Source organism: Sarcophilus harrisii, chromosome 2, assembly GCF_902635505.1.
Source record: "Sarcophilus harrisii chromosome 2, mSarHar1.11, whole genome shotgun sequence".
NCBI lineage: Eukaryota > Metazoa > Chordata > Mammalia > Dasyuromorphia > Dasyuridae > Sarcophilus > Sarcophilus harrisii.
In genome coordinates, this window is record NC_045427.1 from 615,016,427 (window position 1) to 615,030,278 (window position 13,852).

The following is a 13,852-nucleotide window of genomic DNA, read 5'->3' on the forward strand; positions in this document are numbered from 1 at the left end:
TAAAGAGATCACAAAAAGCACCATAGCACAGAAAGAGACCTAAAGGAGTTTAGTAACATTTTGGTGCTTCTGATTTAGAGGAGGAAAATTAATTTCTTTTAGTAAAAAAAAAAAAAAGCAGCACAGAAGTAACAAATTGGAAGGAATTCTCTAACAGAGAACTCCAGAAATCTGTCCTTATCTATATGTGGCCACTGGACCCAGATAGCTCTGGAGGGGAAAATGAGGCAGGTGACCTTGCACAGTCCTCCCTCACTTAAATCCAATTCACTTGCATGTCACGGCGTCACCTTCCTGATGTGATGGTCCTCTTCAAGAAACGAAGGACAAACAACAACAACTTGGCCCTGGGCTTGATGGTATGCTTATCAAATTTGCATATTATACAAAGCTGTAAAGGACAGATAAAACTTTGAATGATGGAATCAAGATCTATAAATATCTAAACAACTAGTAGAATTAAAGCCTAAGGACTGTTCTGTTTGTGTCTTCTTCCCAGCAGAGTGCCTTGCACATAGTTCATACTGAATTAAATATTTAGTGAACTGAATTTAGTTAAAAATCTGGCAGAAACTAAAGAGATGAAATTGAATAGGGATAAATGTAAAGTCTTACACTCAGGTTCAAAAATTCAACTTCAAATTGATTTTGCCCATGTCTTAAGCGGGACATTGATGAGCTGCAGAATGATAAATGGCTTCAACTTCAGAACTAGAGATGTTTAATCTGGCCCAGGGCTTCTTAAACTTTTTCCATTCCAGAACCCTTTTTACCTGAGAAATTTTTATGTGACCCCAGGTATATAGATATTTAAAATAGGTATACAAATCAAACATTTACTGATGATAAATCATAATTTTGCAACCCCTATTCAGTTATGAGGCCCTATGTGGGAGTCACAAATTATACTTTAATTAGCTGTGGTCTAAAGAAAAGAAGCTTGGAGAGTTGGGAAGGGATAACAGGTATCCTCATGTACTTGAAGGTCTATCAGACCTTCAAAGAGAGAAAGATTATTCTGTTTGGTCTTGCAGAGTAGAACTCGAAGCAATGATTGAATATTTTAGAGGCAGAATTGGGTTCACTATAATGACAAACTTCTCAACAATTGTCCAAAAATAGAACTGTCTCGGGAGGTAATAAGTTCTCTTTGACTAGGGATCTTCAAGAGAAAACTGGATAGCCATTTGGAGGCATGTTGTAGAGTAGCTCCTAAGGTCCCTTCCAATAATGAGTTTTTGTATGTATGGGTGGTCAGAATATAATAAAATAGATATGTTCATTTAAACATGAATACTATTATCCATGGGAATCCAATTAAGTTTCAGTTGGGTCCTCTCTTTCTTTGTCATATCAGATTCTCTGTGACCCCATTTTGGGTTTTCTTGGCAGAGATACTGGAGTGGTTTACCACTTCCTTCTCCAGCTCTTTTGAGAGATGAGGAAACTAAGGCAAATAGGATTAAATGATTTACCCAGGGTCATACAACTAGTAAATGTTTGAGGCCAAATTTGGACTCAGAAAGAGAAGCCCTTCCTGACTCCAGTCTGCATCACTTTCTACTTCTCAAAATTTGATCCTATCTATTGGTCTCTCACTAAAGACCAATATCATCAATCTTCTAGAACTTAGGGTTATGATGACCACAGTCTATACTATGGCCATCAGCTATAGTGACTTCACAAATAACCAAAATGTTCATTTTAGCAGGAATACAGGACAATTGTAAAAGAGCATTTTCTAAACTTCACAAGTCTATTACTAATATGAGGGGTAACACAGGAGGAGGGATACCAGAATAATGGACAGAGAACCAAAAAGGAGGGAAAGTTTTGAGGAAAGGGTTGAGGATTGGGTAGGAAAAATAACCAATTTATTAAAAAATCCATGATAATTGCACAAATTCAAACTATAACAGATTGTTTGTTGTCCTGGGCAAGGGGGAGGTAAGCGAAGGGAGAAAAAAATTGAAGCACAAAGCTTTACAAAAATGAGTGTTGTAAACTATCTTTACATGCATTTGGAAAAATAAAATACTATGAGAGAGAGAAGAAAGAAGGGCAGGGAAAGAAGAAAGAAGGAATGAAGGAAGAGAGAGAGATGGATGGAAGGAAGGAAAGAAGGAAGGGAAGGGAGGAAAGAAGGAAGAAAGAAAGGAAGGGAGGGAGGGAAGGTGAGAGGAAGGGATGAAGAGAGGGAAGGAGGGAGAAAAGAAAGAAGAAAAGAAAGAGAAAGGGAGAGAGGGAGAAAGAAAGAAAGAAAGAAAGAAAGAAAGAAAGAAAGAAAGAAAGAAAGAAAGAAAAAGAAAGAAAGAAAGAAAGAAAGAAAGAAAGAAAGAAAGAAAGAAAGAAAGAAAGAAAGAAAGAGAAAGAAAGAAAGAAAGAAAGGAAGGAAGGAAGGAAGGAAGGAAGGAAGGAAGGAAGAAAGAAAGAAATGAAGAAAGGGAAGAAGAGTAAATGGAAAAAAGAAAAAAATGCCACAAGAGGGAGTGGAATAGAGGTGCTGGGGATGTTCCCCCCCCCCCCTCCCAAGTCACAGGCTCACACACCCAAGAAACACTATTAGGGATTCTGACCTGAAGAAGAACACTTTGAAATAGACTCAAATTTATGCTTAAAACAGGCTGGGCTTCAGGTTCTCATACCTCCTTCAATATCTAGTATAGGGGCTTGGGTACTGGACAAACTGCTCCATGTACTCTGAGGAGATCCTCATGCCCTGCTGGAGGTCCTAGGGCCAATGAGCTGGTGTCTCCTATGGAAGCCGGCCAGCAAAGGACACAGTATTTCCTCCATTCTCTCTCGGTGTGTCTCCATGGCACCCATCACCATGGCTCTCAACCAGGACCCAGGTGGGTGACTATCTAAAGAACCTGAATGAATCTCCCCCGAGGATGCTCCTGGCTTCCATGTCTCTGGAGACCTGTTATTGAAATGCACCCACATCCTCATTCTGGGGCTAGGGAAGGAAAGGAATCCAAGGAAATGGGAAGCAGCAGCACTCCAAGAGCTGGGAGTTTCCTTATGTTCGGCAGAAGGGAACTAACAAGATCACCTTTCTCCTGCCCCACTAAGCCTTGCAGTGGAAGAGGGTGACCCACAAAGTCTGCACTCTGGCCTGTGGCTTCCTCTCTAAACTACTAGGATTCTGCTGCACCTGCTCGAGATGACTAGACAGCTATAAAATAGCATAATGAACACAGGATCTAGAGGGAGATGTGGCTCCAAATGTAGCTCTAATGCATATGATCTGTATGAACTTGTTTGGTCTTCTGTGGGAATAAAGAATGAATAACAATATGAACTCATTCACTGAATCTCTGTTTTCTCATCTGCAAACAGTGAAATATAGTAGTATATACAAAGAATAAATAGAGCCTACTTCATAGAATTATAAAGAGCAAATGAAATATCAAAGCCTCTTGAGAATATCCATTAAAGAAAAACACAACACTTCCTAGCTATGTGACCCTTGGCAAGTCACTTAACCCCAATTGCCTCAGCAAAAAAAAAAAAAAAAAAAAAAAAAAAAAAAAAAAAGAAAAAGAAAAAAGAAAAACACTGGGCAAAAAAATAAATGACCAAATAAAATAATGTACATAAAGTTTTTTTACCTTAAAATACTATACATATATACAAGTAGTGCATTGAATGGATGCAGAACCAGACCTGGAATCAGGAAGGTCTGAGTTCAAATCCAGACTCAGACATTTACTAGCTGTGTGACCCTAGGCAAGTCACTTACCCTTGTTTGCCTCAATTTCCTCATTTGTAAAATGAGCTGGAGAAGGAAATGGCCAATGAGTCTAGTTTCTCTGCCCAGTAAACTCCAAAGAGGCACATAAAGAGTTAGACACAACTGAAAACAACACTATACTATCCATGTGAGCTCTTATGATTATTCAAAGCCTGAGAGATAATCCTCATCCCACTTCCCACTCACCAAAAGAATGATTTCAGCCTGAATGCCCCACAGATGGCAGTGTGGATAGACTGAAGCACAAACAGAGAGATGAACAAGAGAAGTCTTGGGTGAGAAAGAAAGAGAGCAACCAGCCTGGTCACAGCTATCAGTTAAAATTTCCCAGTTTGAAATAATAAATGGATAGGATGTGGTTTTGCTGGGGCACCTATATCAAGGGGGTCAATGTGTTTCCCCTGATTATCACCACAGAAGATGTAATCACAGCAAAAGAATCATCTTTATTCCTTTCCAATGGATGCCCATGATCAAGACCACCCTGCACACTGGAATAGCAAAGGAGCCATCTGCATACTGCAGTGTTGAGGGCCCCCCAAATGTATTCCAACCTTAATAAGAAGGTTAGAAATAAAGATGGGGGCCTCCAGAAGGCCCTGTTAACAGAGTTCTTAGCCTAGAATACATGAAAAAAATTGATAACTGCATTTCAACATAATGATTTACTTCATAATTCTATGTATTTTATTTGATGCTTTAAAAAACATTATTCTGGGAAGGGAATCCATAAGATTTCTGATACTGCCAAAGAAGTCTTTGGCAAAAAATGCTTAATAACCCTGCCCTACATAAATTGCAAATGACACTCAGGGATAACTATAGTCCTCTCTCTTTCATTAGCACAGGGCTATTTATCAGCTAGTTAGTTGATGCTTTGGGCCTTGAGAGTTTGACATCTGGGACAGATAAGTTTCAATAAGGGAGACAAAAGAGTGGGGAACATGGCGGAGACAGAGCAGGCTGGGGACAGAATGAGGGTGTTCACTTAGGGAGACTAGGCCTAAGGGAATAGGAAATTAAGACAAACTGCTCATCAGCTTTTTCCAAGGCTGAGTCTCCTCTGGTATGGAATTCTACCCCAAGGAAAGAAACTACTAGAATGTGGACGTTTTTTGTCAAGAGAAGAGATTAGAGGTCTATGTGACAAATGGTTTCCCATATTTGAAGGGCTGACATTTGAATGGGGGATTAAGCTTATTCTATGTAGCTTCAGAGAGAAGACCAATGGTTCTAAGTCACAAGTAATCAGATCTCAGTTCAAAAGAAGGAGGAATGGTCTAACAATTAGAGCTAAATCTCCAGGCCAGCTCTTAAGGTAGCAAGCTCTCTATCAGTAAAAATGACCAAGCAGGATATGGATGAGCATCTCTTAATAATATTAGCTAGATTTCCTGTTGAGGATGGGTGTTTGGACTAGAAAGGCACCATCTAGTCATAAAGGCACTAGTCATGGGAACGAGGAGAAACCACAATCGATTGCTGACCCCAAAATTTCCTAGTTTTATGATTATGAACAAGCTACTTTAGTTTCTCGCAGCCTCAATTTCCCCATCTGTAAAAAAGATATAACTATAGTAATTATCTCACAAGGTTGTGGTTTGAATCAGATGAAAGTATGTATTAAACTCTTCACAAACCCATGTTAATGTATTATTTGATAGTTCCTAAGATATTATATGTGTTAAACTCTTCCCAAACCCATATTAATGTATTATTTGATAATTCCTAAGATATTATATGTGTTAAACTCTTCCCAAACCCACATCAATGTGAGCTAATATGTGATCATTCCTAAGGCTTGTCCAAATCTAAGAGTCACTGATAGAATCTTCTCCACAAGTTCATAGACCCACTATTCCCCTAGGAACTTAGCACTTACCCACTGGTGTATCCTCACTGATCAGCAGGTATGTGTCAAAGAAATGGTTGATGAAAAAAGGCAGCCGGTTCACTTGACCTAGGAATCAAAGGAAAAAAAAGTGAATCACCCCAAAGACTATTGAACACATTGTGCAAACTGAGGCAAACTGAAGGACACATTGAAATGGGAACCAGAAGACTGGGGAAGCTGAGTGGGAGGGCCATTAAGTATTTGTGTTAGTTCTTTATAGCTCTTGGATCAATATATTCATTTGAAAGAGGAGGCTCAGAGAGATGAAGGAACTGGGCTGAGATGATTACAGTGACAAAGGCAGGACTGAAACCTAGAAGTGCCAGCCTGAATTTGTCTTTTCTACAATATCACACATAATATCATAAGCAACTCGACACACCTCACTGAACTGTTATAAGGAGGTAATAAGTGCTTTGAGCCGCTCAAAAGAAAATGTCAGGTCTTCTGGGGAAGGTGGCAGGGCAGGGACCATCAAGATGCCAGGACTCACACCAAAGCCAGTCCTAGCCTGAGCCATTTGGGATCTACGTTTTCCTCTGCTGAATGATCAAGAGGAAGCAAGGATTTCCACCTACATCCCTCTTGTCCTGATTTCCCAAGAAAAGCAGGTATCTGCTGGGTTGACGAGGGCCATTTTCCTTCCTGTTATTGGCAGGAAGGGCCCCGAGGGAGGGGAAGCATTAGAGGCCGGGGAGAAGGCAATTATTGTTTTATCGCATGATTAATATTGTGCACCGCTCCCCACGGCTCATGGCGTTCTGCTGTGTCAGCTCGATCTCTTTCAGGTGAGGTGAGTTTTTTCCTTCCTTTTTTCTTTCCATTCTGACCTAAGAGTCCTATTAGCCCTGACTCTTGACTTTCACTAATATCAGCCTCTAGAGGGGTAAGGCACCTCTCCCCTCCACTCCAGGAAACAATCTGACCCCTGCCTTTTTGTTTTCCCTCTTGAAAAAGGGAACAGCCAAGGAGCACCACACCTGGGGAGGGCAGTATCACCTGAGTAACATTTCCTAAATTCACAAATTGTGGCCACAGGATGCTTCTGCTTAGGACAGAGATGGGAGAGCTCTCTCCCTCCAATACACACATACACAAGTATACTCTTGTATATATGTACAAAATATAGATATATTTGTATAAAATTAAATCAAATGAAATATTAAAGAGAACCTAGGCTAAAAAGAGGAATAAATAGAGATGAAAAGAGAATCACAGGTAGAAATACAGTAATAATACCTGACACATTTAAGATTCTCTAAGGTTTACACATGTGCATCCCCAAAGTCCGAGTGCAATGTTGTGTTCCTTTTTTTTTTTTAAATAATAGCTTTTTATTTCAAAATACATGCAAAGAGAGTTTTTAATATTCACCCCTGCAAACCCTTGTGTTCCAAATTTTTCTCCCTCCTTTCCCCTTCTCCCCTCCCCTAGGCAGCAAGTAATACAATATATGTTAAACAGGTGCAGTTCTCTATACATATTTCCACATTTATCATGCTGACCAATGCTGGGTTCTTAAAAGCTTAAAACTGCACCAAGACATTAGGGATACCTCATTTGATCCTCACAATAGCCCTGTAAAGTAAGAGCTATTATTATCACCATTTTTCCAAATAAGGAAATGAAATCTCAGAAAGATTAGATGATCAAGGTGACACTTTAAGCATCTGAAGCAGTATTTGCACTCAGGTCTTCTGGAGTATTGCTTACAAGCTACCTCACAAGAGAAGTTAGCAGGTGGGGATGTATGGCAGTAGGTGATACAATGGATAGAAAGCTGGATCTGGAGTCTGGAAGACCCAAGTTCAAACCTAGTCTTGGACACTTCCTAGCTGTGTGACTAGGGGCAACTCATTTAACCTCATTGCCTCAGTTTACCTAATCTGTAAAATGAACTGGAAGGAAATGGCAAATGACTTTAATATGCCATTAAATCATATGGCCCCATATGCCATATGATGCCAAGAAATAAACCCCAAATGGTGTCACAAAAGAGCTGGACACAACTGCAAATGACTAAACCACAACCAAAAAGTGGGGATGCGGTAGATGGGGTGGAATGGCTTGAGAATGGAGAAGGATAAAGAATGACAAGAAGGAAGTAGAAACAGAGAAGGGGTTAAGACATTTGGCCTAGACAACAGGGTTGGAAATAATCATGGACTTAAAGTAAGGGGTGAAGGGAAGTGAGGCCAAAGAGATTCCAGGCTCAAAGGATCATAGACCTAAATCTAGTACCAACACATGCCATTTTACAGGTAAGAACACTGAGGCAGAAATGTTAAGTAGCCTGCCCAGGTCATACAGCTAGGATGTATCAGGGGTAGATTTGAATCCAAGTCTTCCTGACCCTAAGTCCAGTGCACCATACACTATTCAATACTACCTCTCTAGGGATGAATGGTTGGGACCGGGGATGGTGATGAGGTAAGGGTTTGGGGATAAGCGAAGACAAAGGAAAGGTCTGATAACTGGACAATAGATGAGGATGAGGAAGAAGAGCATAAAGGAATCAGATTGGAGAGCAGGGTCACACTGTAGTACAGAATAAGGTCCATCCAGAGCCCCACCCAGAACAGCTCAGATATTCAGAATGAAATTCTAGAAAAGAAATAGCTTGGTGCCTCAGTTTCCCAAAAGTGGTACCCTCCAAAAGATGCGATCTAGATAGAACCCAGGTCCTTTTGTTCTGTGTTTGGGGTTTGGTCTCAGAATCCAAGCCCAGTGACGTGAGCTAGATGTGAAGCAGACAGACCAGAGAAGTCGGGGAGGAATTCAGAAGTGAGTTTTGTGGGCAGGGGGAGGGAGGAAAATTGCCTGCAGCAGCCGTGTTCATTTTTTAATTTTATTTTAAAGGGCCTGCCAATAATCAGGTGCTGAGAGCTCTGCACGGGCGGATGGGCAGCAGTTCTTGGACATCATGTGGCACATACCAAGCAGATCTCCGCGTCACTGGACTAACTGTCCAAGCCTCCTGCCAGCGCTCGCCTCCCTCCAAAGGATCCATGGCCCTAAGCGCTGAGCACAGGCGACTGAGACAAGGAGTAGAGTGGGCTTGTTGGTGCTGGCAGACTTCCCTCCATTCATACCCAACCATCTCATCTGACACGCCAATGGATGTCATGAAGGATTGGAACCTCAGATGCAAGGGAGGATGAGCCCACAAAATGACATCGGGTTAAGACAAAAGCCCAGAGGAGAGATGCGAGAGGAAGGGTCAGAAATAAATCAGAAGCCTCATCTCCAAGAGACATCAAAGGCATGGGAGTCGACTGGCATTTTATCAAAATGAACGAAGTGTCAACAAGAGTCATCTGACCTTAGAAAATCCTGCTCGGGAGTCCGACTCTTTGAAGCTGTGGCCAGCCTGCTGGGGAGAGGGGAGTTCTCCTTTGAGAGGGGCTCAGAGAGTATGTTTTTAAAGAATCTAGAGCCAAATATTAATATAGACCTTGGAAGGAGGGGCCAATGCCAGCCCCTCTCTATAAGGAACGTAAACCTATAGAACGAGGGCAGAGTGTGCCGCCCAGTCCAATCTCTGTACACCCCTATGACAAGGCATTCTAATCCTGGTGGAGTCAGGTATCATCTTCTGTTAGACAGGAAAAATGAGGCCCCAGGGAGGAAGGGATTAATTGCTGGGCCTTGGGATCCGTGTCACTACACTATGCATAAGAAATAGCATTAAAAGGTCAGCAAGACTTTGGAAGTTATGGTTTCTGAAAGCTGGAAGAATCTGAAGGATCAGAGGGATAGGAAAAGCTTGCCTGAGATTACATATAGAAGAAATTCCATTCAATTCACAGACATTTATTAAGTGCTTAAGGTATGCATGGAACTGGATTAAGTGCCTAGAGATAATAATGGAAGAATGAAAATCATTCTCCAATTTCTTCACAAGGGGATAAAAATAAGTAAATCCATGACAATATAAGAAGAGAGGGAACTTTAGAATCTGGGAAAATATGAAAGAGATTCCCTTAAAAGCTCATTTGTGTGAACTAGTCCTTAAAGACATTTAGGAATCCATTGGTGACTGGTGAGGTAAGAGGCCATTCAAGAAAGAGAGAATGACCTCTGAAAGGAGCAAAGGATGAACTGGGCTGTCTCGTTCAGGGAGAGCCAAAAAGCCAGTTTGGCTGGCCTGTAGGGTAAGTGAAGGAAAGGAAATATAAAATTAAGTTATTGGTTAAGCCAATACCTTATGGCCAGTCCCATTATCTAGACAGCTTGGTGGGGCAGTGGATGGAGCACTGAGCTGGGAATCAGGGGGATTCATCTTCAAGACTTCAAATTTGGCCTCAGACACATACTATCTGTATGACCCTGGGTAAGTCATTTAACCCCGTTTGCCTCAATTTCTTCATCTGTAAAATGGGCTGGAGAAAGAAATGGCCAACCACTCCAGTGTTTTTGCCAAAAAAAAGTCCCAAATGAGGTCAAGGAGGGTCAGACAAGACTCAGTAACAACATTGCCCAAGCAATGCTGATCCAAATAGTCCTTTCCCCCAAATCAGTAATTGCTTAATAATGATAAAGGGAGGAACAGGCAATGGTTTAGTGTTTTATGGCCATAAAAGGGCTATGAGAGATGGTAGCCAGAGAGTGTTCATTTCCATTAGAAACCAAACAAGGAAGACTGGGCTAAATGTTACGAGGTCCGGGTAGACCAGCAGGCTCTTTGAGCTCAGAACAATGGATTGCTGTAATAGGATGAATAAACCTTTTCTCAAAGGATAGGCTTCTATCAGACAGACTCCTGAAGTCTACTCCTACCCTGAAACAGCTTTCGCAGAGAGGTCTTTCATTTATATTCATGGTCTGATAGAAGGAAATTAGTACCAAACTCAAGGCCAAAGCAAGGAGCTGGTACCATGCGTCTTTGGGCGAGGCTCAACAGCTTTCAGCATTCATGACAAAGTGACTCTGCTAAGAAGCAGGCAGAAGCCTCCTACTCTGAAAGTTGGCAGGGTCTCACGTGGTAGAAATGCAAAAGTCAGTAATTCAACCAACAAGCATTTATTAAACATCTACCTTGTGTTGCCAAGGAGCTACAGGGGTACTGGGATAGAGGTACAAAGATAATGTCCTTAGCCTTCATCAAAGGATGGAAAGCTGAAGGCATTAACCCAAGAGCTATCAGAAAGTCCTTTAGATAACCTGAGCCATCTGATTAATAGGTCAAGCAACAGTTCAAAAAGGTCCTTTCTAGAGCTGATAAAAATAAGAGTTAAACCAAGAGGTCTTCCTGACTCTGTGGTCCCTGGATGGTGCTATGGTGCATAAACTACCAGGTCTAGAGTCTGGAAAACTGAGTTCAAATCCAGCCCCAGATACTTACTAGCTGTGTGATCCTAAGCAAGTCACCTCATCCTGTTTGCCTCAGTTTCCTCATCTTTAAAATGAGCTGGAGAAGGAGATGGCAAACCACTCTACTATCTTTGCCAAGAAAATTTCAAATAGGCTCACAAAGAATCAGACATGATTGAAATGACTGAACAACAACTCTCTAACTCCTAGGCTTGTCCTTACTAAGGCAACAGTGCCTTTCTAAAAACATTAGGGGGTCCAGAATTTTTTTTTTGCAATTCTACGGCCTCATCACCCAAAATCATGGACGAATACATGATGATATTGGAGTTAAGGTCAATGACCACCATCCTGTCAGTGTTTCAGCCATTCCCTCCCCATAACTAGTATCACTGGAGGAAAAAACTGTGCTCAGAAATCTGTATACAAATAAATGAAGTAGCACGGCCATTGGGCAAATCTACAAATCGTTATCCCTTCTCCTCTCCCATCCCAGATAGGTCTCCAAGTGACAAGAAGGGCATTTGGCTGAAATGTAATCAGACAACTGGAACAATGGGCTGCTTCCTACAAGGTTCTCTGCCAAAGCTTCAAGTTTGCAAGAATAAGTGACCAAGGGCCACCTTGGGTAGAACCTGCCCTGTCTGTTCTCTGTTGAAAAGTAAGGTATAAAATAACTATACCTATCGATTTAAATCTCAGGGAATCTGACTGAAACTGTGTAAACTTTAAAACATATTTTAAAATATTTTTAAAGCATGAATACTAGCCCAACTTTTGGCGAGGGTTGGGCAGGGGGGTACCAAGAAGGAAACATCTGCTACTGCTCTCAAACTCTTTTATGGTGAGCATGTCCTGAAATAACTTCATCTGGCCCCAATTCTAGGAAAACCGTAAGAAGACGCAGGGCCAAGGAAGGTATAGAGGGGAAGATGGTATTAAGTCCAGTGAAGTAGTTTTATGAAACAGCTAAAGGGGAGCAGCATCAGGAGCCATAAATGATGTCGGGTCCATAAAGAACAAACCAGTGAAGCTCGGCTTGGCTGCTCTGGGTACTGGCTGTTCCCGACAATGGGCTGAAGAGAATCCAAGTATCAGCAGAAGTAGAATAATGAGGTGTATATAAGAAAATGGGTTCTTTTTGGGTGCTTTAGGCCAAGTCCATAGATTCTGGCATAGGAAGGATCTCAGGAGCCTTCTAGTCATAAGACCAAAGGCTCATAGAGGTAGAGTTGGAAGTGACCTCAAGGACCATCTGGTGCAATTGCCTCATTTTAAAGAAGAGGAAATGGAAATCCAAGAATGTAACATGATTTGCCCAAGGTGACACAAGACAAATTTTGATCCCAGTTTCCCTAATTCCAGAAAACAATCTGTCCTGCGCTCATGGTCCTAGGATGCTTCATTGGACAGGGAACCATGAAATAAATGGAGTTATTTGTGTCAAGCCACCAGATATGGAATTTTTCCTAAACTGCCAGTGAATAATGTCAACAATGAGAAAAGGTACAGGCAGAGTTGGGGCTCACAGAGAATAAACTGGGGGAAATATGGGGTCTGGCAAGGGGCCTACAGAGAAGTGTTACATTGTGGCTTTCCTGATCCAAGATGGAAGCTAGACTTTATTGTGCCCAAGCTAGGTGGCACTATGGACAGATTGCCAGATCCAGGGTCAGGAAGATTTCAGTTCAAATCCAGCCTCAGACTTACTAGTTGTGTGATTCTGGGAAAGTTCTTTTGCTCCCTCTCATTTTCAGTCAGTCAATAGCAATTATTAAGTACCTATTAAGTGCTAAGTGCTGGGAACACAAGGAAAGGCAGACAAACCATCAAACAGAAGACAGTCCTTGTTCTCTAGATGCTCACAGTCTATTGGAAGAGATGAAATGCAAACAAGTATGTACCAAAAAGCTATAAATAGGATCCATCAGGGATCACCTCAGAAGGAAGGCTCTAAGATTAAGGAGGACTGGGAACAGCTTCTGTAGAAGGTGGGATTTCAACCAAAGTAGCCAAGATGAGGAGATGCAGAGGGAGACATTTCCAGGCAGGAGGGGACACCGAAGAAAATTCATGGAGTCCAGAGTGTCTTGTTCAAGGACTTCAAGGAGCCCAGTGTCATTGTGCCCACCGTATGTGGAGGGGAGTAAAGTATAAGAGGACTGGAAAGAGAGGAAGGGGCTGGATTGTGAAGGATTTAAAAACCAAACAGGATTCTGCATTTGATCCTGGAGATAACAGAAAACTACTGAAATTTATTGAATAGGGTGTTTTGCTGGTCAGACCCAAACTTTATGAAAATTAATTTGACAAGAGAGTGTAAGATAGATTGGAGTGAGAAGCTTTAGGCAGCAGGCTGTTGCAGTAGCCCAGGTGTAGGGTGATGAGGGGCTTGCATCAGAGTGATGGCAATGTCAGAAGAGAGAAGAGGGAAGAGATGAGATATGTCAAGAAAATTGAAATGACACAGGGACTTGACAATTGATTGGGGGAGAGAGTATGGCACTAAAGATGACCTCTCTGTTACAAGCCCAGGGGACTGAGAGGATGGTTGTGTCCTTCACAACAGCATGAGAGTTAGGAAGAAGGGAGGGTTTGGGAAGAAAGGATGGTGAATTCAGTTTGGGATGTGCTGAGTTTAAGATGTCTCTAGGACTTCCAGTTAATGTGAGATATGGGACTGGAGGTCAGGAGACAGGTTTGAGTTGGATAACAAGATCTGAGAACCATCTGCAAAGAATGAGAAGTGAATCAATGAGGACAGCTGTTATAATAGTAGAAGAAGATCCAGGACAGAGCCTTGGGGGATGCAACAACATGCAGAGAGAAAAGATGAACGCCACCTTGTTCACTAAATCCATCATGCTAGAATAGGGATGAGGGGATGG

At 41.8% G+C, this 13,852-nt stretch overlaps 1 protein-coding gene across 1 annotated transcript in view; it reads right to left on the minus strand.

Annotated features, from left to right (window-relative positions):
• Positions 1 to 13,852, minus strand: part of CDH23 (cadherin related 23) — a 575,832-nt gene that overhangs the window by 513,594 nt on the left and 48,386 nt on the right. The window contains exon 3 of the mRNA XM_031956552.1: positions 5,640 to 5,717. Within this exon, the coding sequence (XP_031812412.1) occupies positions 5,640 to 5,717 (78 nt within the window). The remainder of the gene's footprint in view (positions 1 to 5,639; positions 5,718 to 13,852) is intronic.